At 50.5% G+C, this 26,523-nt stretch overlaps 2 protein-coding genes across 3 annotated transcripts in view; one reads left to right on the forward strand and one right to left on the reverse strand.

Moving 5' to 3' along the window:
* The window catches only part of SAMD4B (sterile alpha motif domain containing 4B), a 36,140-nt gene extending 15,046 nt beyond the window's left edge, over window positions 1-21,094 (forward strand). The window contains exons 3-13 of the mRNA XM_068991809.1: window positions 7,593-8,063; window positions 12,671-12,910; window positions 13,469-13,578; window positions 13,735-13,821; window positions 14,569-14,911; window positions 15,643-15,728; window positions 16,230-16,348; window positions 16,923-17,121; window positions 17,316-17,439; window positions 18,764-18,847; window positions 19,058-21,094. Coding sequence (XP_068847910.1) covers window positions 7,593-8,063; window positions 12,671-12,910; window positions 13,469-13,578; window positions 13,735-13,821; window positions 14,569-14,911; window positions 15,643-15,728; window positions 16,230-16,348; window positions 16,923-17,121; window positions 17,316-17,439; window positions 18,764-18,847; window positions 19,058-19,086 — 1,892 coding nt within the window. The 3' untranslated portion in view covers window positions 19,087-21,094. The remainder of the gene's footprint in view (window positions 1-7,592; window positions 8,064-12,670; window positions 12,911-13,468; window positions 13,579-13,734; window positions 13,822-14,568; window positions 14,912-15,642; window positions 15,729-16,229; window positions 16,349-16,922; window positions 17,122-17,315; window positions 17,440-18,763; window positions 18,848-19,057) is intronic.
* A 203-nt stretch (window positions 21,095-21,297) lies between these two features.
* On the reverse strand, window positions 21,298-26,268 carry PAF1 (PAF1 homolog, Paf1/RNA polymerase II complex component). Of its 2 annotated transcripts, XM_068992251.1 has the most exons (14): window positions 25,994-26,268; window positions 25,437-25,466; window positions 25,246-25,338; window positions 24,816-24,937; window positions 24,656-24,722; window positions 24,470-24,571; window positions 24,282-24,387; window positions 24,119-24,187; window positions 23,932-24,035; window positions 23,727-23,843; window positions 23,501-23,629; window positions 22,220-22,325; window positions 22,021-22,111; window positions 21,298-21,943 (listed from the first exon to the last, which is right to left on the reverse strand). In XM_068992251.1, the coding sequence occupies exons 1-14, from the start codon at window positions 26,038-26,040 to the stop codon at window positions 21,528-21,530; spliced, it is 1,599 nt and encodes a 532-aa protein (XP_068848352.1). In that variant the 5' UTR covers window positions 26,041-26,268; the 3' UTR covers window positions 21,298-21,527. The 2 variants fall into 2 exon arrangements, with proteins under 2 accessions (XP_068848352.1, XP_068848353.1); XM_068992252.1 differs by lacking the exon at window positions 25,437-25,466 and having other exon boundaries at window positions 21,298-21,759.
* Between the last annotated feature and the right edge of the window lie 255 nt (window positions 26,269-26,523).

The raw sequence follows: 26,523 nt of genomic DNA on the forward strand, positions 1-26,523 counted from the left end.
GAGAAAAATCATCATGGGATGCTAGGATTGGGATTTGGGGACTCCCAGAACTGCTTCCACCTCTTCTGAGGCCTACCCACCTTAGCAGTCACGTTTTTTTTTTTTTTTTTTACAAATCACAGAAGTGCCATGGTTTTAGGGGAAGTCAGTTCCTCAGGCCAGGAGTCACCAGCTTATGTTCCTGTCTCAGACAGTGAGCAGCAGGAACCCAGCTTGGCTGCAGCCAGCTCACACCTCAGCTGTTGCACAGTTCTCCCATCCTCCCCACCAAGGAGGGTTCTTCTCTGTTCTAGCACCAGGGCAGGGGACCTGTGGTTGTGGTATGGCTGTACCCCCAGCATAGGAGCTCCTTTGGGGCAGACCAGTGTCTTAAGCAGCTTGGTCATGCATCCCCACCATCCCATTCTGAGCAGAGAGTTGGATGAGCCTTGGGTGCCAATCCTGGCCATCTATCAGAATCGCTGGTTGCTTACTGCCATTTATTTACTAGAGCATTTTTAGTTTTTGCTTTTGTTTTCAAAATTTGCAGTAAAATCAAACCATATGAAAGATGAAAAGTGAGGTCTTCTAGACTTCCACATTCCCAATTTGTGTATGTTTTATAAGATATTCTGTGCACATTAAAGCACATTCTGCACTTGAGTACATTCAAGTTCTCCCTCCAGCTTTTTCTTTATTTTGATAGTTTTAGCACATAGAGCATCACACATATTAATTTGGTTTTTTTCCACTTAAAAATGGAACTTTAGGATCATTCCTTATTCAACACATACACCTCATTGTTGTTAATGGCTGCTTGATAGTAAGAATAGTAAAGTAACAGGGAGCCTGACCTGTGTATCAAGCAGTGCTTTACTTATATTATTCATAATCCTCACAACAGCTCTGTAAGGAAGATCTTATAACTCCCCCATTTACAAATGAGACAGGTCTGTGACTTGCCTTGATTGTACAACTGGTCAAAGGTGGAGCTGGAGTTTGACTCTAAAGGTCTTGCTCTTAAAAGGAGTACTATATTGAGTACCCTTTAAGCATCTCTAGGATAAATTCCTAGAATTCTGTGGGACTGCTAGTTTGAAGTTATATACATTTAAAATATCTGTTGTTACCACATTGCCGTTGAAAGACATGACATACCTTATACCAAGAACCTGAGACCCATCTCAGACAGTTGGCCTTAAGATGTTGTGGTTAATGCCTGTCCTTGAGAATTGCCTTGCAATGACTTGACTGGTGAATGAATATATGAATCAAGGTCTTTATCCCCAGCCTCATGTCAGGTGGTAAGAATAAAACAAGTTGGTACTTAGGTGGATGGAGAGTTAGGGAAAACTTAGAGTGAGGGAAGAGAGGGCAGGCCATGGTGTGTTCTGGAGTCAGCAGGAAGCCCGCCAGGATTAGAGCAAAAACATGACTGGAAAGAGAGGTGATCATAGAGATCAGTCCTTTGGACCCTGAATGCCTCGTCCTAATAGGCATGGGGGCTCCAAGCCTGTGTTTCCTGTCTCACTCCCAACCTCACTGGTGAAGGAAGGAGCTATGCGCTGGACTTGGAGACCTGCCTTGTAGGAGGAGCTCTGCATTCTCTTGTCCATTATGGCTTTCCCATCCTGTTGTGTTTCCCAAATTTACGTCATCATCAGAATCACCTGATGGGGGAGAATGTGACCTAAAATCAGATTCCTGGGCTCCTGTCCCAGACCCACTGAATCAGAATCCTTAGAGGATAGGCCTGTTAATGGGCACCCTGGTTCTTCTGCTGACTAGGCAGTTTGAGAGATGATTCTCTACTGATGATTCATTTGTCATGGGACATGAGAACAGGAATCAGGACACCCAAGAGTTTTAGATCAAGCTCTGCCACTAACACCTCTTGTGACCTGGGCCAGCCCCGTCCCTCTTGGGCCTGAGGATTCTCATCTAGACAAGGAGGGATCGTTCCAGATGCTCTCCTAGCGCAGCAGCAGTTCCTAGCATTTTACGGAATGGGCGCCTCAGAGAGCCTGTCCCTCCTTCCCACCAAGATGCACACTTACCCTGCAAACCAAGTCTTTGAGTTCAGTTGGTCTACCTTTTCTTGGATAAGGATTACCTATTATAGGGTCTGATGCTCTTTGTCAATCCCTTTGGGCCAGGAGAGCAGAACAGTGAGGCAGATTCTCTGCCTTTTTCTGGGGGTTTGTACTTCATGTCTCACCCACCCAACCCTGCTACTTCTTTCAGTTCTCCCGGGGAGAGCCTGGGTTCAAGTTTGGGTCTGGGTCAGAGCTGCTTACCCTCCCATAGCCTCCTCAGAATGGGCCAGAGAGTACAGAGAGCTGAATTTTGGTAAGTGGGTCCCCATGGTGGCTTCATGTCAGAATCACTTTATAAAAAGAACCTGAGGCCTAGGTCCTATCTCCAGAGATTTTGGTGTTTTTTAAGCTTGCTGTTTGGCACTTACGTACATTCAGTGGAGAACTGCTGTTCTTGCTGACACTGACTCTGGGTGGGCCCATTAAGGTGGTGAGGGTACTGTCACCTGACCTACTGGAAGTGGAGAGTTGGGAGGCATGGAAGAGGCACTGGTCTGGGCTGTCCCTTCCTCTCAAGCAGCTAGAAGGGTAGAAGGAAGTCCCCCAGCCCACGCAGCCAGTGTTGGTTTCATGGGAGCAGAGTCTGAGATAAAACCTGGAAACAGAAAAGCAACACCCCAGGGGTCTCTGGAACCAGGGAAGGAGAAGCCCCAGGTTTCCTGTTGTCATTATCCCTGTTCCTTGTCTCAGTGCTGTCTGCCCTGCCTACTTGCAGCTTCAACAGTAATCCTATCAACCGCGCCCCACCCCCGCCTTCCCATGATGACTTGGAGCCCAAGGGTGGGGCCCGGGAAGCTGAAGTGTCCTTCTCTCCCTGGTCCTCTGGCTTCCTGGGCCACATTTCCTGCGTTTCTTCTCTCCTCCTGTTCTCTGAGTCAGAGTCCCTGTATCCAGCAGGTTTAAGCCCTTCCCTCCTTGGCTCATTGAATCTGGGTGGGGAAACTGAGGTCAAGAGGGGGTTGTGGCTGAGTGAGTCACCCAAGCTCAACTCTGATACCTCCACCCTCCCCTTTCAAGCTCTACTAACACAGTTCATCAAACAAAAATGTGAGCCCCTGTGCCCTCCCCTACGTTTGTGTGAGATGGGGTGAAGCATAGAAGAGCATGTTGGAGCCAAAACCCAGCCCCTCTGACTAGTGCCACAGGCTGCCGCGATTGTTGCAACAGCCCAGCACGTAAAAATGAGTTTCTTCTTATGGCAGTCTCCAAGATATATTTGGCTCCTGTGATTTGCAGCACCCAGGGTCATGACCTACTTAGCTCTGGTCACCTGGCCAAGGAGAGCACTTTTATACAGTCTCCCTCATCCTCTCTGGAGTCCAGGTTTGCAGCTTGGTGAGCTGCAGTCATTGACGTCATGGCATTCCCCAGTCCCCTCCCCCATCCGCCCACCTCCAGAATTTCATCACTGCATATTGTGCCTCTAGCTCAGAGGAACCAGAAACGTGTCTGTTTTTGGTAAATAACTGCATGAAATTCCCCACCCTTGTCGGGAATCTTAAGGGGGAGACCCAGATGTGCTCTCCTATGTGAATTGCTCCCTCTAGCCCCAAAATAGCTTGACTCTAGATCTCAACCAGCAGCCAACAACAATAATAGTTGAAGTGCATGGAGCAGTTAACACAGATCAGATGCTTTGCACGATTATCTCATTGAATCTTTAAAACAACCCTGTGTTTTAAAGGCTTTAAATACCCTCATTATACAGAAGAGGAAACCAAGGCTCAGAGAGGTTAAAGGACTGGCCCACAGTTATACTGACTTGTGTCTTAGAGGCAAAGCTAGATTTTGAATCCAGGCAGTTTTGCCTCTTGAACTTATACTCTTTACACCATATAATCTGCTAGGACATGAGACAGAGTGACCTGAGGACAGAGTGATCCTAGACAGGGTATATTATACACACACAGACAATACTGCCTTCCAGGGGACCGTCTGGGTTCAGCTGTACCAGTATTCATTGGGGCTCTGCTGTGCCTCAGCTCTGGGCCAGACTCTTCTGATCTGGGCAGGAACCTAGAAGTTTCATCCCCACCCATCATTTTCAGCCCCCACTGGGCTCACCCCAAGGGCCCTGAGGCTGCCCAGAGTCCTTGGACCAGCTCCAGTGTTCACTGATGCTTTCCAGTCTTGAGAGGCCCACCCTTTTCAGCACATTGCCGCACAGATACGTGAACACACATTTCCCTAGGGTCAGCCTCCATTCATCTAAAACCACTTTCCCCTTTCACTGCAGTAGAACAAGGTCCTTCATTGAGCCCAACCCTTGGGGCTCTTCTGTCATGTCCCCTGGCAGTACCAGAGGAGAAACTGTGCCCCTTAGCTCTGGAGTCCTGGCAGTACCCTGGGGGTGGGGGAGGGACTAGACAAGGCTTTTCTCTGTCCCAGATGCCTCCAGCTACCCTGTAAGGACTAAACAACAGCAACTGAGAGCATCAGGGTAGGGCTAAAGGGGTGCTAAAGGGGTAGGCCAACTGCGCTGGAGGAGAAGGGAGAAAATCACCTATCACTGAGTCACATACTGAATGTTTACTATGGGCACACTCTGTCAGGTGCTTTATGTGGATTGTCTTCCCTAAATCCTCTTAGCAGCCCTGTGACCCCCCTTTTACAGAGGAGGAAGCACGTTGTCCCAGCATCTGTACCACACAGCTGGGGTGCAAGCCCTTGACTTTCTGTCCCTCATCTTCAGTCACTGTATTTCTTCTTCCTTCTCATCAGGAACTGAAAACTTGGGGACTTAGTCAAGGAGATAGAGTGCCAGGGAGTTCCTTTCCCTGTGATCCAGTGGCATATGGAGGTGGGAGAACTCAAACAGTGAAGGCTCCCTGAAGTCAGGAAGACTTGCCCCACCTTGAAAAGATCTTTCGATATGGAGATGACCTAAGAGAACGCTTCATGGTCATGGGGAGCTAGTTCAGGAGATTAAAGACAGAGGGGATGAGGTTTCCTGGCCTCGTGTGCCAGGTCCTGAAAGGGATCTGGAAAGCCAGGAACAAGGGGAAGAAGAAGATAATGGTATTGGAGAGATACAGTGGAGGGTTATGGGATTATGCTTAGTACTGTTATTGTGTAGTTAGTTCTATTTTGGCCAGTACTGTGGATAAGCATGAACTGATGACTCTGAATAAATGGATGAACCCTTGAGCACTTTAACAGCTTAGGGTAGAAAGGCCAGGCAAGAAAAGGTGCACTGATATGGCCAGGAGTTTGGACTTGTATGTGTTTTGTTTTCTTAGAGCTACAAGTGTAAGAATTAAAAGTTCATATGAATTCCCAAGCCACAGATTTCCAGACACATCATTAAGAGAAATAAATGTGTATAAAAAAAGGTATTTCTCAGGTTTTTATGCCATGTTCCCAGTGGCCAGGTGTCCAGCCTATAGTGTGGGCAGAGGTGACCAGAAGTGCTTAGAGTATTAAGCCTTAAGGATATTGAGATGAGACACCTTTGGAGGCAGAGGGACCCAGATCAGGGCTCACTTGAAACCCAGATGCCTGAAATTCTGAGCCTCTTCTGTATATGTCCATTCCTAGCCTCTCTGTTTCCTGGTCTGGGAGTTAGCTTATGCTTTGAGAATCTTTGTGGGTATTTGAAAAGAAGAAGCTTGTGTAAGGTATAACCACAATGGTGTTGGGAATGACAGCTGATGTTTACTGAGGACTTACTTCATGTCCTGCTTTGTGCTGTGGTCTAAATTCATGGCAACCATGCCAGGTAGGAATGATTCTAAGTCTCTGTTTAAGCTAGAGAAAGGGCTCTCTGCAATGATCATGTTTATGTCAGTAAGTAGGAGAGGAGGGACATGGGCCACATCACTGCCTGTTCTTTTTCATCACTCTCCCCTCTGGGGTCCTAGCTCCATTCAGCTCCTTTGTGCCTTTCTGAGACCTTACCATTAGCCCAATAACTCACCTCTCAGAACGCCCTTGTTTATTGTTGGAAGATTGTCACTGTGGGTGCAGGTATGAGCTCAGTTGCCCAAGAGTGAGAATAGAGTTGATCCTGATCATTGTCTTTTTTTTCAAGTGTTGGTATTTTTTGTCCTTTTTCCTTTCCCCGTCAGCATTACCTGCCATCCTCCACTCCATTAAGCTAGTCGTGGAAGTGATAACAAGGTTTTCAAGGAGGGACAGTCAGTCCTTTAACAGTTCCTTCCCAAGGCCTCCTTTGTGGGACTAGCTTGGGGCCTTATTCTCTGGGAGCTCACTTCTGAGAACAAGGAAGCCTCACTCATCTTCACAGTACAGATAGGCCCTCAGACTATGGGTTGGTATAGAAAGGAGACATCACCAGATCCCCAAGGCGTGGAGTAGCCAGGGAAGACGTCCTGAAGAAGGACAGGTGTTTAGGCAATCCATAAAAGACTCATAATTTGGATAGGAGGAAGAAGACTGTTGTAGACTAAAACCTTGATTCTCAGCCTGAGTGTAGAAGTTTGGATAAATATGGCATTTAGAGAGCTCCAGGGAAGATGGGGTATCCTAAACCAAGTCTTTATCTGGAAGAATGCCCTAGAAATGAAGGTGATGTTGGGCTAGGAGCTCTTGAACTTGAGTCTGTTGGTGCTGGTTGCCATTATAAGCTTCAGGTCAGGAACATGATATCCTGGTGTGCTTTAGGAAGATAAATCCATCTGGTATATGGAATGAACTGGAAGGGTAGAATCTAGAGGCTGATTGCAATTTAAAAAGCAGCCATCAGCATTTATTAGATATGTTCTATATGCCAGGCCACGTTCCATTTTTTATTAACTCATTGAATCTCAGAGCAACATTGTGAATTGGGTACTAAATTTTTCAGGTGAGGAAATCAGTGCTCTGTGAAGTTCAAGTGACTTTTCTAAGGTCAAGCTAGTAAGTTGGGGGAGTCTGGACCATCTGATTCCCAAGCCCAAGCTTTTTTTTTTTGGCTGCACTACACAGCATGTGCCTGGAGAATCTCAGGGATGGGGGAGCCTGGTGGGCTGCCGTCTATGGGGTCACACACAGTCAGACGCGACTGAAGTGACTTAGCAGCAGCAGCAGTACACAGCATGTGAGATTTTAGTTCCCCGACCAGGGACTGAACCCTGCCCTCTGCACTGGACTGCCAGGGAAGTCCTGAGCCCAAGCTTTTAACCAATATATTATATTCTGTTGTCCTCCAAGTCAGGATAAAGACTGTTTTGACAGGGGAAAGAGGGTAGAGGCCATGAAGGTAAGGAGTAGGGATACAACAAGAAGAGCAGGCCTGGGGACAGCAGGAGGGACTCAGGTTCTAGAGTGGCATGTTTGGCTGATTAGGAGCCATAGCAGGTTTCTGAGAGTAGGAATAATGAAACCGGAAAAAAGAAAATTACCGTGGAAGCAGGCAGAGTATGTTAGATATCACCTGTATGAGGGACAAGATTGAAGTCATGAAAGGAGAAGGGAATGAGATTGGAGCTGAGGGAATGGATTGTAGACACCTTTCCTGGTTTTATGGGGGGTCCCCCACCCTGGCTGCCCTGACATTCCCTCTTGTCCCCTCTGCAGCCATTGTCAGCCAGTGGCAGCAGGAGTCCAAAGAGAAGGTGGTGTCCCTCCTGCTGTCCCACCTACCCCTGCTTCAGCCGGGCAACACGGAGGCCAAGTCGGAGTACATGAGGCTGCTGCAGAAAGTGCTGGCCTACTCGATCGAGAGCAATGCCTTCATCGAGGAGAGCCGCCAGCTGCTTTCCTATGCCCTCATCCACCCGGCCACCACACTGGAGGACCGCAATGCACTGGCCCTCTGGCTCAGCCACTTGGAAGAGCGGCTAGCTAGCGGCTTTCGCACCCGACCTGAGCCCACCTACCACTCTCGCCAGGGCTCGGATGAGTGGGGTGGCCCTGCAGAGCTGGGCCCTGGGGATGCAGGGCCAGCCTGGCAGGACAAGCCACCCCGGGAAAATGGACATGTGCCCTTCCACCCACCCAGCTCAGTGCCGCCAGCCATCAACAGTATTGGGAGCAACGCAAATGCAGGTGAGAAGGTGGGAGTTCCTGGGAAGCCATGCCTACTTGAAAAGGGTCAGACTGGGCTCTCTCTTCACTCACTCTGTCCCTGGGCAAGTCAAATAACCAACCTCTCTGGGCCTGTGAGTCAGTGTAGAGGTTGTGAACTGGCATTCCCAGAGCCATTTCTGACACGCCAACATGCTTTATTGAGCCCAAACTCAACAAAACTTTGGTTTTATTTTGTTACATTTTAAACTAAATCAGCAATGTAAGGAATTTTCCCCTAAAAATCCAGATATCAGCTTTTCTTAAAAAATCAAATGATCAGGTAAATCAAGGCCTGTGGTCTGGTGGCAGTCATAAGATGGAGTTAAATATTGGTTACCACCTTTAGACCTACATGTGTCCCAATAGGCCTCTGCTGCAACCATCCAACTTCGGGCACGTGTGATAACTGCCTGACCTCTGAAAGCATTGAGTTCATGACCATAATTTGAAGTTCTTTCTAGCTCAGACATTCTGGATTTTTGTATCTGGCTCCAGCTTACCAGACTCATTTCTGAGACGTGTATGTTTGTAAGCCTATTCATAAAAGATGTAACTCATACTGCAAGGCATTAGTAATAGTAGATAACATTGTTTAGCATTGACTGTGCTAGGTGCTCTATTTTTAAAAGCATTTTGCAGGCATGGTCTCCTTTAATCTTCATCACAACAGTATCATTAGCCCCATTCTGCAGATGAAGGCACTGAGACACAAAGAGATGAAGTCTTGTATTCAAGGCCACAAAGCAAGTAGTGAAACTGGCCAGGGTTTAGACCAGGCAGCCTGATACCAGTGCTTGCCTCTGATGCTATGCTATCCTCCAACTAAGTGGTCTCAAAATGACTCTCCTAGTTAGTACCTCCAGAGGCTGGGGTGAGCAGGGGGCTGGTATTCCAGTCAGATTTTTGTTTTTTGATTTTTTAATTTTTATTAGAGTACAGTTGCTTTCTGGTTTTTAAAGTGTTAGTTGAAATGAATAGGATAAAAGAGACTGACATTTCCAAGGATTGATGAAGTGATAGTCACGTGACCTGACTCAGGGCAAGAAGTTGCCAAGATTTAACTTCAAAATGCCAGCTGCCTTTTGCAAGCCCTGGTTAAAGCAGGCCAGGTGAGGGCAACAATAAAAACATTGCTTGTCCCAGGGGCAGAGTGAACCTTGGGTCTTTGGTACCGAGCTGTATGGTGCCTAGTACATATCAGTTACCCCTGAGCCTCTTTCTTCTCCAGTTGAATATGGATATCCTAGTCACCTGCTTCCCTCCCAAGTGTTGGCAAGAATCAGGAAAGATAGAGGGATAGAGGGGCATTTCCAGGAGCTCTAGCAACAACCCAAGGTGTCTTGGACCTTTTTTTCCAGTCTCAGAGCATGACAGTTTCTGTGTCCAACTTGGGAGGGTATATTGATAATTCTAGCTAAAATATATTCAACGTTTAGTCTTTGCCAGGAGCTGTTCTGAGAACTTTATACTTAAAAATTCATTGGCTGAGTCACAGAAAAGTCACTTGTCCAAGGTGGTGTAGCCAGAATTTAAATCCCAGCAGTCTGGCTATACAGCTCATATTCTTTATTACTGTGCTACACCACCCCCACCTAAAAGTGACCCTCCCAGAGATGTTCATCGAGGGGAGGGGTCATCCATGCAGGGTGCTCATACTTGCAGCAACTTTAAAAGACCAGGATGGAACAATGTTGGATAGGGGATTTGAACCAGAAGAGAAACTGGACGTTTCGGGTACAGGGCATAGCATGGATTGAAGGTATAGGGATGTCAAACTGGAGGGAATGGTATGTAGACAGGTCTGGCAAGGATGGAGAGGTGCAGGGATTTAAATGAGTAATAGCCATAGCAAATACTCATGTTTACCATGGGCCTGCCCCTGTACCAAAAACTTCACATGAAAGTGGAAACAAAGGAGGAAATGAAGTGACTTGCCCAGGATCGTGAAGTTAATAGGTGGCTGAGTCAGAATTTGAACTCAGGTCTGTCTTGACTCTCAGATCTCAGTATGTTCAGTTCAGTTCAGTTCAGTAGCTCAGTCATGCCCGACTCTTTGCGACCCCATGGACTGCAACCCACCAGGCTTCTCTGTCCATGAGATTTTCCAGGCAAGGATACTGGAGTGGGTTGCCATTTCCTTCTCCAGGGGATCTTCCCAACCCAGGGATCGAACCCGGGTTTCCTGCACTGCAGGCAGATTCTTTACCAACTGAGCTACAAGGATTAGGGTCACATTTGGGGGCAAGGGCAGGAGGGCTTGAAGGATAAGATGAAGCTTTTCAATTTAAGGCAATTGCAGGAAACAGGAAGTCATTAAAATATTTTTGAGTGGGGAGTGAGGATTGGCCTGTAAGGGCAGGCAGGGTGGGTTTGGGGTTCTGCCAAGGACAGACCAGGGTTTCTTGGAGAGTGCAAGGCTCTGGATATCTGGCCAGCATTCCTGTTTTTAATAGTTCTCATGCTGTGGCCAGCCTCCACCCTAGTGCAGGGCCAAGCAGGGCTTCTCAGGAACTACACAATCGTTCCAATCAGGATAATTTCCTGTCCTCTCAGCGTCGCCTGCCCCCTTCTTGGCTGAGAGGGGAGAAAGGAAGCCAGGGGCACCAGGACAAGCCAAAAAAAAAAAGCCCTGCATTAAGGGTTCTCCAGCCCCCCATGCCCAGAGGGTGACATCTATTACAAGTCCAGAGGCTTTGGAGGAGCCCCATGCAGAGGATCCCAGAGGTCACAGATAATGGGTGGAGGGTAGCCTTCATCGGTGGGATCAGTGCACTGCCCCCTCCCTGAAGTGACTTCCTGGTTAGGAGCATAGATAACTATCACAGGTGAGGGAAGGTGCTTTGGGGGCCTGTGCCAGGCTGGGTGTCCTGAATCTGGGTATCAGTGAGGCACTCACAGGAAACCCAGCCGTTCCATCAGAAATGAGGCTAGGGTTCTTCTGTCTCTGCCTCCTGACTCTTTATGGGAACTGGGGTGAGGGACTTCTGTTCCCTAGACCTTGATGGTCTCACCTACCCAGCATGAGGCCTTTTGGCTTTGTTTTCTTTTCCTTTTTGACTTGGGGTACTTCTAGATTTCCTGTGTCAAGCTCAGAGGCCCCCTTAGCACTCTTAGGATAATGAGTGCCCTCCTTTTGGAGTCATTGAATTTTCAGGCATTCCTGTGTCTTGGCCTGTCTTGGGGATGCAGAAATGGTTGGGCAAGCTTGCCGCCATCCTACACAAGCCCAGATTCCAGTGGGAGGCAGCCTAGGGAAGGGACAGGAGGGCTGGACTTGAGATAGCAGCACAGGGGCTCAGGGCACACAGAGGAGACAGTTGCAAAAGAGGGGACATTTGAGCCAGGAATGAAGGCCAAAGTGGCTGGCAGTTAAGGGTAAGGTGACTGGTGAGCTACGGGAAGGGAGGAGTATGCATAAAGGTCTGGAAGCTCGTGGGCACCTGCCTTGTCCTTAGAATGGTTAAAAATCAAATCGGATCCCTTTTCCTATCCCAGGAATGGGATAGATGGAGGATATGAAACATCCGGTGAATGAGGGCCTGGATTCACCCTTGTTTGGGCTCAGAACAAGAAAACATCCTTTGGGAGGTGTTGAAGCCCAATAATAGATGTTGAGGAAGCAGTTTATGTACCTCATTCACTTATTTTACACATAATTGTGCAGAACCTCCTCTAGTAGAAACCCCCCTGTAATTACTGAGTTTAATTAATAATGTTTAAGACAGGATGGGGCCCTGTTGTCACAGGTCTTGAAGCAGGGGGTACAGTTATAAACAAGTGAACAGATAATTAGATAAGGTCATTTAAAGTTGTGATCAGTGCTGTAAGAAAGACAGGACATAGTAATATGATAGGAGGTTGGTGAGGAGGAGCTACTTCTGACTGAGGGTTTAGGGAGAGCCTCCGAAGAAGTGATGCTTTTTTGAGAGGAGACCTGGAGGAGCCAGCTGCCAAGATCAGGAGAACAAGGAGGAGGAGCAAGCTCAGAAGTCCTGAAGCTGGAACAAGCTCCACTGTTCCAGGAACAAATTGGGGGTAGGGGTGCGGTAAAGGCTAGAACCAGAGGGATGAGTTATGAGAGATGAGACCTCAGAGATGAGCAGGGGCAAGGTCCTGCAAGGCCTTATAGGTGTTGGGAGGAGGGTTTGAATTTTATTCTTTTTGTAAAGGGAAGCTACAGGTAGGATTTAATCAGGGACTAAGTGGGTCAGATTTGCATTTAAAGGAAGATCAGTGTGGCTGTTGTGAGTTGAATAGACTGTAGGGGGTGAAGATGAAGGCAAGAAATTTTGTGAGGAGGCTGTGATGGCAATTCCAGCTAAGGACTCCAGTGACTTAGCCCAGGGTGCTAGCAGAGAATGTAGAGCAGTTCAGAGAAGTGGCTGACAGCTTGCCGATGGGTTGGGTAGGTAGGGGAATGAGGGAACTAGCAGTAGCTGGTAGGTAGTTCCCCTCAGACCCCAGGGTCCTTTCCCCTTGTTGGGTTCCGAGGCTGAGCTGCCATCCATGGCACCGACCAGGGGAACATGGTCTCCTGTGGTCAGATTCCCAGTCCTGACCTCTTGTCTCTCTCCCACTCTGGCCAGGTCTCCCCTGCCAAATCCACCCCAGCCCGCTGAAGCGCTCCATGTCGCTCATCCCCACGAGCCCCCAGGCCCCTGGTGAGTGGCCGAGTCCAGAGGAGCTTGGGGCCCGGGCTGTTTTCACCACGCCCGACCACGCACCCCTCTCACCCCAGAGCAGCGTGGCCTCCTCTGGCAGTGAGCAGACGGAGGAGCAGGGCTCCAGCCGGAACACTTTCCAGGAGGACGGCAGTGGCATGAAAGGTACGGTTGGGGAGACTAGCTCTAGGACCTCCTCAAGAGGCTTGTGCAGAGCTTAAAAGGACAGAAGAGAGCTTGGAGCTGCCACCCCTCCCCACCCAATTCTTCCTCTTCCCACGCCCGCCGCCCTCCGAGAAGGGGATACAGGTCTGAGGAAAGTGGACAGTCCCTGATCTAAGGGCTCAAGACTGAGCAGAGAGACCCCCACACGTCCCAGCCTGATTAGGGAAAAGCCCCTGCACTCAGGCAGCCCAGTCTGACTAAGAAAGCTACGATCTAGAGGTGACTGATGGAACAGAGGTTCCAGGAATACTTTTAAGGACATCAGAGGTTATCCTAGAACATGTCCAACCCTGCAACTCAGAAGGATAGGGTGTCCTGACCAGGGAAGGCCACCTGGAAGGGTCTGGCTGAAAAGTAGCATATGGATCCTGGGCTTCTCCCTACCCCCTTCCAACGTCCTACAGCTTTTAAGGCTGCCTGTGATTGATGCCTAGTCCTTCTCCACAACTGTCACCAGGGCCAGATTCCTGACCTTATACCCTCCCTTCTTTTCCGCAGACGTGCCCTCGTGGCTCAAGAGCCTCCGCTTGCACAAGTACGCAGCCCTCTTCTCACAGATGAGCTATGAAGAGATGATGACACTGACTGAACAGCACTTGGAGTCTCAGGTGAAGCTGAGGGGACCATCAGGGCAAGGTTGAGGGCAGTACCATTTTGACATGACCCTTGCAGTCCAAGCCTCCTCTCTTTGGGCCTTGTTGGGGCACCTTGAGTACCTTAACCTCCCATTTCCAGCTTCCTGTCCCCTTCTGCCCCCTCCACAGAATGTCACCAAAGGTGCCCGCCACAAGATAGCCCTGAGCATCCAGAAGCTGCGCGAGAGGCAGAGCGTCCTCAAATCCCTGGAGAAGGTAAGGACCTGGTATCCCCATCTCCAAGGTCAACTGACTGCCCAGTAGTGCTAATGGCTGAGGGCTCTGGGTCCACCTTGCTGCCCATGTGGCCCCCTACCTCGGGATCTCCCCAACCGTAGGGATCCAGGCTCTGGGAACCAAGTGCAAGTCAGATCACAGGGCTCACTTGCTTGTGGCTAAGCTGAGAAGTTCTCCTCCCTGTCTGTTCTGGTCTGTGTCTCTGGAATCTTATCTGTTGACTCAACCCCTTCTCTCCATTTCACTTTTCCATTTCTGACAGCTCTTTCTGATAGAGCAGAGTGTCTCCCTGTGCACACGAACTCTCTTTCCAGTTGGTTATTTCTTATCTGCACCCTATCCTTACATATCTGCCTTGATTTGCATCCCTTTTCCTCTTTCCCTGCCACTTGCCTTCTGGTTTTTGCTCCCTTCAGTGTCTTAGTCGAAATCTGTGGGTTTGAATCTGGTTCCATCCTCAGTGGGACCCTGAGACCCCAGGATTAGCCCACCTTCTCCAGATCTCCATGGCACTCCACCTTGAAGTGGGGAAGAGGGAATATGTATGTACAAATGTGTGTGTATGTGTGTGTGCACACTCCGGCAGCACCTTTACCTGCCTTCTCTGTGTGGTGGAACCCAGGGTCCCGCCAGCTCTTTGCAGGGGCTGTTTGACCCCATATGTGTAGTCATTCTGCAGAGCTATAGGGATTGGCATGTGACCCAGGCTGTGTCTTCCCCACTCAGGATGTGCTGGAAGGCGGAAATCTGCGAAATGCTCTGCAGGAGCTGCAGCAGATCATCATCACCCCCATCAAGGCCTACACTGTCCTCCAGGCCACCGTGGCCGCCACCGCCGCCGCCACCTCTACTGCCAAGGATGGGGGCCGGGGGGAGCCACCGCTGCCAGGTGCTGAGCCTCCCCTGGCTCACCCTGGCACAGACAAGGGCAGTGAGACCAATGACCCTCCAGCTGCAGAGAGCTACCCCCCTCCACCAGCTCCGGCTCCCACTGATGGTAGTGAGCCAGCCCCTGCTCCCGTCGCTGATGGAGACATCCCCAGCCAGTTTACACGGGTGATGGGCAAAGGTGAGACCACCCAGGGCCCAGCAGGAAGTTCTGGGCCAGGGAACCAACTGAACCCAGGCATCAGGGGTCAAATCCAGTTTAAATGATGGGAGCAGAACTTTTCAAAGCACCCTGGGGACTAGAGCACTGAAGAAAGGGACTAAGACTAAGGCTGACAAGGCCCCTTTCCCTCTGGCATGTCCAGGCTGACGATGAGAGACAGCCCTTACCCTCAAAGCATCTCCAACCTGAGCAGAAGACAGGACATTATGTCAGTGGAAACTGCATAGAGCAAAGAGTAAACAGATAAGGCAAATCCATTGGTTCTTTCAGAGGGGACTGAAGTCCACGGGATGGGTATCCTGGTGCTCTTAATGGGCTCACCTTTTCCTAAGGCAGCACAGCGTAGGCAAGTTTACACCTGGGTCTGAATTCTTTTAGCTGTGTGACCTGAGGCAAGTGACTCAACCTCTCTGAGCCTCAGACTCGTCAGGCTAAAAATCTCTCCATTGATGAGACTATCACAAGACTTAAAAGGAGAAAAAGTATCATTGACTTCATATCTGCCGTATGCCCGGCAGTATGGTGGGCCCTTTATATATCCTCATAATAAGCCAGGTGCAATGCTTGGCATATAGCTAGTACTCATCCGGCATGAGTTTCCTGACCCACCGTCTCATGGGCCAGGGGAGCTGGAACATGGCAGAGGGCATTCTGGGGGCTAACCTCCCACCTTTTTCCATGTCCCCAAGTGTGCACCCAGCTGCTGGTGTCCCGACCAGACGAAGAGAACATCACCAGTTACCTCCAGCTCATCGAAAAGTGCCTGTCTCATGAGGTGAGGCCTTCCCTAGGGCTCTCAGGAATGGAAAGGCTGCCCCCATCCTCTCAGACCAACACTCCTGATGTGTCCAACAGGGCCCCGCCTAACTGATTCCTGCCCACCTCTCCAGCCCCCATCCTTCCAGTGTTGGGTTCCATGGATGCCCTGAGCTCCCATTCTTAGAGCCTTAGTACATAATTCTTCTCTGGGGAGTAAGTTCCCCTCCCGCCTGCTGATCTCTCAGCTCTCAGTAAAACAAGATGCCTTCACCAGCCCCTCATAACATCAGGTTTCTTGTGCCTCCTGTGATGCTCCCTAGTTACAACTTCTCATGTATCGTCTCCCCAGCTAAATTGTAAGCTGTGTGAGCACAGGTCACCTCTGTGTCCCAGCGTTGCCCAGCACAGGACAGGCAGTTGATAAATACTTGAGCGAATGGATAGAAGGCAGATCTGAAAGAAGCACACACACCTCTTTCACCTCCCCCGCCGCCCCCTCCTCCCCCCCCAATTCTAGGCTTTCACGGAGACACAGAAGAAACGACTGCTGTCCTGGAAACAGCAAGTGCTGAAGCTCCTCCGGACCTTCCCGCGCAAAGCTGCACTAGAGATGCAGAACTACAGGCAGCAGAAAGGGTAGGCAGGCGGCCAGGGCACAGGGACCTTCCTTTCGTAGGCCCTTGTTGTTTGACAGATAGTGCTTAGAGGGGTGATTGCATCCTGGGCTGGGAGTCCAGTTGTCCTCATTCAGTAACTGAGTGGCCTTATATAAGTCACCCAGTGAGGACTTTCCCATTAGAAAATCAGGTGGTGCCCGATTTTCCATTAGAATAGAGTGCTGAGCTAGCAGAATTAGTACCCATCTCGATAGCTGGCCCCTTGCCTGTCCCTTGTTCTCTTCACCTGTGTGCAGAGGGCTTTGAAGTCACTTCTCACCCCAAACAAACAACAGAAATATCACACTTGAGAACTGAAGTTAGAACTGCTTTGAGTGGGCTTGAGGAAACCTTTGGAGTCTCTCCATCTCCATCTTAGGAGTCCCCTTGGGGCAGAAGGAGACAGAATTACAGTGCAAGGACTTGGACAGGGAATCCCTGCTCATGCAGGTCTATGTTCTGTCCTACCACAGGGGTTGTGGGGGGTGAGAGGAAGAGTTAAACAGATGGGCCCATACGCCTAAACTGATACCCTGCCTTCTGCTCTCTCACAGCTGGGCGTTTGGCTCGAACTCACTCCCCATAGCTGGTTCTGTGGGGATGGGGGTGGCCCGGCGGACCCAGCGGCAGTTCCCAATGCCTCCCCGGGCCCTTCCGCCTGGCAGGATGGGCCTTCTGAGCCCTTCGGGCATTGGGGGCATCTCCCCTCGACATGCCCTCACCAGCCCCAGCCTTGGGGGCCAGGGCCGACAGGTGAGCCAGCTGGAAGCAAAGAGCCTGGCACTTCTGGGGTTGGAGTGGTGGTGCCTGTGATGTGTGTGTCCATATGTTTGCGTCCAGGTGGGCCCAGCTTAGTGGGGAGGGGACTCCTGCCAACTCCGCCACTCCTGGGTCTGGGCCTTTGCCCTACCCACCCACTGCTTTCTCTCTGCCCATGCCCCATGCAGAACCTGTGGTTCGCCAACCCTGGAGGCAGCAACAGTATGCCCAGCCAGAGCCGCAGCTCTGTGCAGCGCACCCACTCGCTCCCAGTCCACTCGTCACCCCAGGCCATTCTCATGTTCCCTCCAGGTAAGGTGCCCACCCTTAGGACTCTGCCTCAACGCTACTCTTAGCTGGCCTTTCTTTTCTCTTCTGGGTCTTAGACACACTATCCCTTGCATACATTTGTTCTCTTTCTCTCCCCCTCTCCCCATCTTCTCTCACTCCTTACCCCCACCCACCCCCCATCTTTATCTCTCTCCCTCCCAGTGTCATAATCTTAGTGCTCATCCTGGTGTCTGTCTGCATCTTTTTCAAGGACTGTTAAGTACTCAGTTTGAAAGGAGTGGAGGGGATGAGACAGAGCGGCCAGGTTTCTGTAGAAGGGAGTCCTGCCTGTCAGTCCACTAGTGTTCTTTCAGAAGCCAGGTGACCAAGCTGGAACCTGTAGACTTCGGCTCTTTGAACAGGTTCTACCCTAAGGGCTGTCTTCCCTTTGCTTACAGATCAGTCTAGAGATGGGAAATCAGAAGGAGGGCAAAGCAGGCAAAAGGGAGGTTAGAGATGCGCTAGTCTATGGGGTCGCACAGAGTCGGACACGACTGAAGTGACTTAGCAGCAGCAGCAGCAGCCCTGCCTTGCTCAGCAAGTCAGGAGTGATTCCCCTTTGCCAGCCCCTGTGCTGGCACTGAGGCTGCAGAAGCAGAGAAGTCTGGAAAGGGCTGCCTCTAGAGAGAGCTTAGATTTGCTTGTGACCCCAAACTCTTTATGTCACAAAGAATTCTTTTATGAGATTATGTGAGAGGCAGGAGACCCCATTTGTCCTGTTTATCCTAGCACAGGGCTTGGCACATGGTAAGCATCTGTAAACACTATTAAATGACTGGATGGCTGAACTGCAGGAGTGAAAAATGAGACCAGTTCTTTTCACCAGTATGCTATGTGTCAGACAGCTTTCCTGCACTGTTGAGTCAAATTCTCCCAGCTGCACTTGTGAAGGCACTGATATTCCCATCTTATTAGTTATGAATCTGAGTCTCAGAGAGGTCAACTTTTTTTTTATTATTAAGGAGAGACAATTAGATGGTCCGACATGGTTTGTGGATTTATAGGGGACATCATGAGAGGTGAGGCTGGAAGGTGAAAGAACAGGGTCTTGTGAACCCAGGTTAAAAAGCTCAGAGTTCCTCTAGAAGCAGTGAGGAACCCAGAAAGGCTTTTAAGCAGTGAGTGGTGTTAGGTCTGCCCAGTACCAAGGGTGTGTATGTCTTACAGGCTCTATGTCTCTGTTTCTTGCCTCTCCTTTCCTTCTCGTCCCCCTCAGCCTCTCCTTCACAACAGCCTCTGTCTTCGTGACTCTACCCTTCACCCCAGTCCAGTCCTTACTGCTTCTGTTCTCCTCTCTCCCACCCAGACTGCCCGGTCCCTGGGCCTGACCTGGAGATCAATCCCACTCTGGAGTCTCTATGTCTGAGCATGACAGAACACGCCTTGGGTGGTGAGCATTTCCTCTTTCCCTGACCCAGCTCCCACCTACCCAGCAGCGTCTCCACCTCTGAACTGAGCAACTCAGAGTCATCCTGAGGGGTCCCTAGGGGAGGCTGGACTCCAGGGAGGGCCTGACTGGGATGACAGGCTACCTGAGCACCTTTTTTTGGGCCTCCCACCAGCTCCTGATCTTCCTCCCTTCCTCCCTTTCTTACCACAGATGGGACAGACAAAACCTCCACCATCTGACGGGACCCACAGCCCAGCGCACCCATAGGCTCCCCGGGCGGCGGGCGGGGGCCAACCCCCAACGGGCTTCTCCGCAACAGCGAGAGGGTGGGCTGGCTCAGCTATACATTCTAATATTTTTCTACTCTCTCACCCTTTTAACTTTTGTTTAACATTGGCACACACCTTGCTCACTCCCAGGCCCGTCGAGGGATCTCTGCTGAGGCCCGGGGAGGTAGGGGGCAGCCAGGATAAAGGGGGCAGGGACTGGCCAGCCTGCCTGCCCCCTCCTTCCCTCCTCCACCCCCCACCTGGCCCTGTCCCACCCCTGCCTCCTCTAGACTGCCGGCCACCTGCCCCTCCCAAGGAAAAAGTCTCCCCCAGACTCACCGACCCACTCTCAACTATCTGACATTTGGGGAGAGATGAGTGGGGTAGATCATCTGCTCTCCTGAATGTTATTTGAGAGGAGCTGAGGAGATAAAGGCCGGTGAGGAGAGGAGCGTGTCTGTCTGCCTGTCTCTCTCTCCCTCACCTCCTTACACCTTCTTCTTCCCCATCATTCCCCAAGGACAGGAGCCACCCTCCTCTCACTTACTTCCTTTTGCCCTGTTTATCAGAGATTCTCTGCAATTAATTTCTTAGGTCTATTTAAGATACATATTTATATAGTTCTTAACGGTTTTTCTCTCTGATCATTCCCTCTCATTTTTAGAATCCTCAGGCCTCTCTCTGAGCCAAGAAAGTGGCAGGGGGAGCCTGAATTTTACGAGGGGAGAGGGCAGAGCCCCCTCCACACCCCCTAGCCCTTCCCCACCCCACCCCTAGCCCTGGCTCCACAGATGCAGAGGTCGAAGGCTGGGAGCCAGGGCAGCCAGTGAGGTCAGGAAGTCTGTTGCCTTAACGTCTCCTACCCCCACCAACACAAATTCTTCTCCACTCCCAAGTCTAGCTGCTGAAAGACTTGGGGGTAAAGAATAAGGGAAAGGGGATGGTTTTTGGTTTCCTTCCCCACCCGTATCTCCTTTTCTTTTTCCCTTCCCCCACCCCACCCCCTCATTGTCATGACCTCACTTAAGTGGAACACTATATATCATAACCCAGAGGTTCGTCCCAGCCCCAGAATCATACCAATCTCTGTTCCTACTGAGGGGTTGTGCTGGGGCCCAGTTGGAGGGAGGGGATTTGGGGGTTCAGGCTATGGGGAAGCCAGGGTCCCCTCTTCCAACCCCATCCCAACGCTCCCCCCCTCACTGGGACATTCTCAAGCTTTTCACACCGAAAAGGAAAAAATGTTATTTTTAGATACATTTTATGATAACTTTTGTTATGAATATGGCTGGTAACCATTGTGTATGTTATTAAAGATAACAAAATGTTGGGAAAAAACAAAAAACCAAAAAAAAAAATTTTAAACCACCACCCTCCCTGCACTCACCCACCCATTCCCCAGTCCTTCTTGCCTCTGCCTCCCTGGTCTGGACCTCCCTCAACTCTGACCCAGGGTTGGGGAGGAAGCCAGGGGGTGGGGTGGCCCTGGGGACCTGCTCTAGGTCCCTACCTCCTCTCCCAGTGCCGGGCTGGGTGGGGTGTCAGGTTTATTTATGTACCTCTTGCACACTCATCAACCTATGCAAGTCCCCCATCCCGGCCCCTCCATGTTTCTGTGCCTTTGCTCATTCCCCTCCAACTCCCAGGGCTTCTCCAATCCTCCTCCTAGCCCGGGGAAGTGGGATGGACAGGGGCCACCTCGTTTTTTGGAATCAGCAGGGTGTCCCTCTTAAGAGACCCTCACCTCCTCCCAGCCAGTCCTGTCTTGTTCACTATCCATCAGGGTGAGCTGGGTCTGCCTGGCACTGGGAGGCGGTGAGGGACACCCCCTACATAATGGGAGGCAAGAGCTGCCCCCTTCCCCCTACCTGTCAGCAGAGTGTGCAGGACGCAGGCGGCCCCACTCTGATGGGCAGGATCCTGACCCACTCCTGCCCCTCCCCAGCCCCCGCCCCTCCACCATGATTTCACCCTCCCTTCTATTCCCAGCCCCACTGGCAGAATCAGCTTTGAGTAACTGTACAGTTTTTCTCGCTGTTGGAGAAGACTTATTTGATGGAGTTTCACTTGTTTAATGGTCTGGGCTTATTTTGGAAAAAAAAAAAAAAAAAAGAACAAACAAAAAGGATTCTGATCTTTGTTATGCTACATTTCCTGAAAAACATAGTGACCCTGCCTTTGTGGCCTTTGCTTTTGTGCCTTAAGCACCTGGGGTGGTTCAGGGGGGTTCTGTGTGGGGCAGGCAGAATGAGACCATGGTGCCTGGGAGGGGAAGTAAAGAGAAGCTGGGTTTATTAACAGCAAAGGTTTAGAGGAGATGAAAACAAAGCAATAGGCTCACAAAGAGACCACTCGAAAAGTGCCTTCCTGCACAAAATAACTATCTGCGCCAGGGCTGAAGGCTCTGGGACTCAGTCACTGTCACTGTCAGCTTCACTGGAATCAGAAGCTGCAGCTTCACTGCCATCCTCCTGAGGAGAATGCTCACTGCCACTGGGGAAGGGACTGGCGCTCCGGCTCCGGCTATGGCTCCGGCTCCGCTGGCCACCCCCATCACTGCCACTGTCTGAGTCATTGTCACTGCCACGAGCCCGTCCTCTGTCCTCATCATCAGAGTCAGCGTCATCCTCCGAATCAGCATCACTGCCGAAGATCTCCTCTTTGTCTCTGGCGGCCCGGGCCTCATCCTCACTGCTTTCATCCTCGCCGCTGCCACTCTTGTCACTCGCCTCATCCCTGTCACCTTCCTCCCGTTCACTCTCACTGCCAGAGCGCTCGTCCTCGCTGCCTTCCTTCTCACTGCTGCTGCCCTTCTCTCGTTCCTCATCTGCAAGGGAGCAAGAAGTGAGACCCAAGTTCCCCACCCACCCACCCAGAGTCAGAGTTCGGTCTGTCCAGCTTTACCTGAGCCCCCAGCTTCTTTCTCTTCTGTCTCCATTTCCTCCTCTTCTTCCTCCTCGGGTTCATGGTTCTCCAGCTGAGCCTTCCGTGCCTCCTGGAAGCAGGACAGTTGAGGGGAAGGAGAAGGTTCAATCTGGTTCCTGTGCCACTCTACCAACTACCACCCTCCCCATGGGAGACTGGGGTCAGTGGTGCTTGTTACCTGGGCTTCTAATTCCTTCTCATTCATGTCCCGGTGTTTGACCACAAGCAGTGCATTGGTACCTGACTGAACCCCGGCCTTGGCTCGGCGCTTACTCAGGCGAACCCTGCAGTGGTAGAATTGGAGAGAAGTACGTGAGATTCAGTTAAAGACCCCTGTGGGGAATCTGGTCTAACTTGGTTCTTACTCATCTTTACTCATTTATACCTAGCCCAGAAAAGACCAGAATAAATACAGACTGAATAAGGGAAACTAAATTTGGGGTAGGGGACAGGCAAGAAGAAAAGGAGCCCCTTGTGGCTCAGATGGTAAAGAGTCTGCCTGCAGTGCAGGAGACCTGGAGTTCGATCCCTGTGTCGGGAAGATCCCCTCGAGAAGGAAATGGCAACCCACTCCAGTATTCTGGCCTGGAGAATCCCATGGACGCAGGAGCCTAGCAGGCTACAGTCCATGGGGTAGTAAAGAGTCGAACATGACTGAGCAACTTCACTTTCACAGGCAAGAAAATAGATAGCTCCAAAGGTATCAGTTTGAGTGCCTTGTACTTTATATATGTATATATGTATGTCCTTTACATAAACACACAAATGTATAAAGTAGATTTTAATGTGAATTAGATACCAACACTTAAAAAGAGAATCTGGATTTCTGGCTTTTAGAAAATAAGATTCTATGACTCCACTGGGCCTCTGATCCCCACCCCCCCAAAATAGCAGCAGTGGGTTGGAGCCCTTTGCTATGCTGGGTCATGGTGTTCTTGAAGGTTGCCAAGGGCTCCAGGTCACCTAGACCCCAACAGCCTACTGTGCATTTTACATTTTTTGCCTGGCTTAATGGGATCAGAATTTGTGATCTCTGCTTTAAACAGAAACTCAAGGTCACTCTTTCCCAACCTTTACACCAAGGGTCCCAGCACAGCAGTAAACTTGTAACCATCAGGGAAGTTTAGGGGTCATGTTTTTTGAACTTGGGTATCTAGCATTTCACTTATTTAAAACATTAAATTTTACACATTATTCCATATTTTAGCTATGTTTACAACTTAGCAGTCCTACTCTTACATGAAAGCTCCAAATATCTCCAGTATTAGGTAGAGATTTTTCTTCTGGGTTCTTGTGTTAGAACCGGCTCCAGCTTTATAGGCTTCCACTGTTATAAATGCACGTGGCAAATCCCTAGATACAAATGACCTCCAAGGTGGCTCTTTGTGTACACCCCAAGATCCTGATTCTGAAGTACAAGCCCAAGCTAATCTGAGTGAGGTAGGATTGTGCTGAGTACCTGGTCTCCAATTCATTGTAGTAAACACCATCACCCTCTCGGAAGATAAAGAAGTAGTTTTCCTCATAACCCTTGCTAGCCTTGTTCTTCACATTCCAGTTGTACTCTCGAGCAATCTTGTAGTCATACCTGAGGATGAAGGGGACAGGGTCAGCCCCATTGCTTCCCTATGAGGAAGAAAAGGAGACACTTCTCAATACCTAAAACCTAACCCCAACCCACGTACACATCATCTGGTGCATAATCCATCTCCTCTTCCTGGTCCCGCTTTCGTTTCTTCAGTGTTTCCTCCACAGGCAGAAAGTAAGCCACAAACTGGTTCCCTTCCTCATCCATCATGCCCCTGTTTGAGGGGGAAAGAGGAGCAGTGAAGACTGAGTGAGGACAGAATCAATGAAAAGCAGGCCGAGGTGGACAGCAGGGCCACTCACCTGATCATGGCCTGAGACATCATCTCCAGTGCAGCTGCACCACTTGTGTCCTTGGGGGCGGGGTCTGAGTCAAAGATTACCTGAGCGCAAGGGTTGATCCACATCTGGGGGATGGAGGCACTGGGGTTAGACTAGGATAGACAGAGATGGCAGGCTGTCCCTCTCTGCCCCCTCCGCTGGATCTGACCTTAAAATCTGGAAAGACAGGCATGACCTCCACTGGTGTTACTCGGGGCTTGCTATAATGCTGGGAGATCTGGCAGAGGCAAAAAAGCAGGGTAAGAAAAAGTACAAAGTGCTCTGGAGCCACAGCTTTATCCCCCCTTCCTCTATCCCAGTCCTTCAATTACAGATTTCTGGGCATCCTCAAAAGTCTTCTCGATAGCTGTAATCTGGCTATCCCTGTCTTTGTATATTTCCTCCTCAGTGAATTGCTGCTTCACAGAAACCCCAATCCTGAGGAGAAAGAGAGAAACATTTAGAGGTAACTGGACATACCTGAAATCTCCACCTTCCCTCTCTACCCTCCCTAACTTACTTGACCTCAGGCTTTTCATTGGAAATGCCATAACGGTTGAACTCAGTGGAGATGTACTCTGTCTTCCGCATCCATGGCACCACCTTCGCATGCTGCTGGGATCTGGAGTGGGAGAATCAGGCACCTCAGGACCCCACTGCCTTCCCATCAGCACCAGTCCTAAGTCCCCACTCAGCACCCCCTCACCTCTTGGAACTGGTGGGGGCCTGAATCTCCTCTTCCAGAAGCTTCTCATCAGCTGGGTCTAGGAGTACTAGAAAAAAGCAAGGTGAGAGGAGGACTCTGAGGGAGGCCCAGAGCTGGCCCTCGCTAGCCTAGAGCAGGCCCTCCCTGTCTCCCAACACACCATTGGGGTCGATGCGGTAGGTATCAGGGTTGATGAGGTCAATGGTAACTCCCAGGTCTGGCTCAGTCAAGAGATCATGTTTGTGCTGTTTTTCCAGGGAAGTTGCTTTGTACTGAACAAACCTGCGTAGGGAAAATATGCCCATTATTGTTTCCTGATTCCAGCCTTACCCCTCACAGCCCAGCTTCCTAGAGGCTAAGGTACTCCAGGGAGGAATTCAGAATGAAAAAACCACGTTGGAATCAGGAGGCTAGCAGCTCTTAAGTGTAAAGAGACTTGGATACTGCTTGCTTCTTAACAGACACCTACGGCACACCTACTATTACAGGTTAAGTACCATTCTGAGCCCTGAACCGTCAGAAAAAGCAGTCCCTACCCTCAAGGATCTCACATTCTAAGGTGTTTCCCAAAGCCCCATTCTTAGTCTCACCTGTTCTGGTCGAAGGGATAGGTGATGAACTTCGGGTCGAAGGGGATGTCAGGGAGGCTATTGCAGTACTTGACTCGGCAGACCACTCCAGACCTGGGAACACAGTGGCTCAAAACCTGGCTCCTGCTGCCCCACCTCTGCGCCCAGCCCCACTTGGCCCACCCATCCTGGGGAAACACGATGGAGCTCACCTCTCAGGCAAAGTCCGGTGAGAATTGGGCCTGGTGGGTAAAAGAGAGACGATGACAAAAGATGGAAAGAACAGGATTGACAGGAGAGCGAAGGGGGCTTTTCCAAGCTTTTAAAAGGGAAGAAGAGGGTGACAAATGATAATTCCTCTTGGTAGCGGTACCTCAAGTACTCTAACAGAGGGAGTCAAGTATGCCTCTTAGAGACAGTGTCCCTAAATGTTTTTAAATCCCTTTTCAAGGACACGTCTTCAAATACTTTAATAATAGAGTAAAATAATTGTTTTTTGGGGAAAGGGGTCTCCAAACGCTTGACTGGAAGAATAAAAACTCAGTCCCCAACAGCTTAATTCCAGAAATGGCAGGGAAGGTGTGGGGGGAGCTAGGGAACACCACGTCCAGGACCCGCCCCCCTGAGCGGGTGTGCGCTCCGTGAAGACACGGGCAGACCTGGGGGGCTGGCAAGGTTGTAGACCGACAAACCCACCTGACCCTCTCATCTCGCTGACGCCCACCCAGACCTAGAGAAAAGCGGTACAGTAAGGTGGCGGAGTGCCTACCTGTGGCCATCCTCGCGCTGGGCCTGGGTCTGGATAGTGGGCGCCATGGCGATGAGGCGAGGGCAATCCTGACAAGAGCCTCACAGAGCCACGGCAAACGGCGTGCCGACTTCGGCGGGCGCCCAATCCCAGGCAGGGCTCGGGCTGGCACCGCTCTCCTCACGAATAGGGCCGGAGTCAGGTGGGCTGGTGAGAAGAGTTCCCGGAACACTGGAGTACTACGTAGTACTCAGGTAAACGCGCAAACAACGCCAAGGACTGCCCTACAGGTCCGTCTCCACCAACTGCCGCCAAGACTCTGAGGACCGCAGGTCGCCTCAGCCCGCTAGGTCTTCTGGGAAATAGAGTCTGATTGGATCCACACCCGGATTGGCCAGCGACTGTGCAAAGGCTGGAGCGAGGCGGAAAGAGCCTCTTGTGATTGGTTTATCGATGTCTTATTGTAGCCGTCGGATTTGAGAGTCACGAGTTGGAGGGTGGGTTCTTTCCTCTCATTGATTGTATTGTCTGGGAGGCGGAGCTAATCAGCA

The sequence above is a fragment of the Capricornis sumatraensis genome, chromosome 20 (assembly GCF_032405125.1).
Source record: "Capricornis sumatraensis isolate serow.1 chromosome 20, serow.2, whole genome shotgun sequence".
Lineage (NCBI taxonomy): Eukaryota > Metazoa > Chordata > Mammalia > Artiodactyla > Bovidae > Capricornis > Capricornis sumatraensis.

Bases quoted from the DNA above. Each gene is read 5' to 3' on its own strand.
- PAF1 (XM_068992251.1), bottom strand. From the start codon at position 26,040: ATGGCGCCCACTATCCAGACCCAGGCCCAGCGCGAGGATGGCCACAG. The intron at 25,467-25,993 runs GTAGGCACTCCG...TTTACCCACCAG, and splicing joins CAGCGCGAGGATGGCCACAG to GCCCAATTCTCACCGGACTT. The intron at 22,326-23,500 runs GTACTCAGCACA...CTACCACTGCAG, and splicing joins TACAATGAATTGGAGACCAG to GGTTCGCCTGAGTAAGCGCC.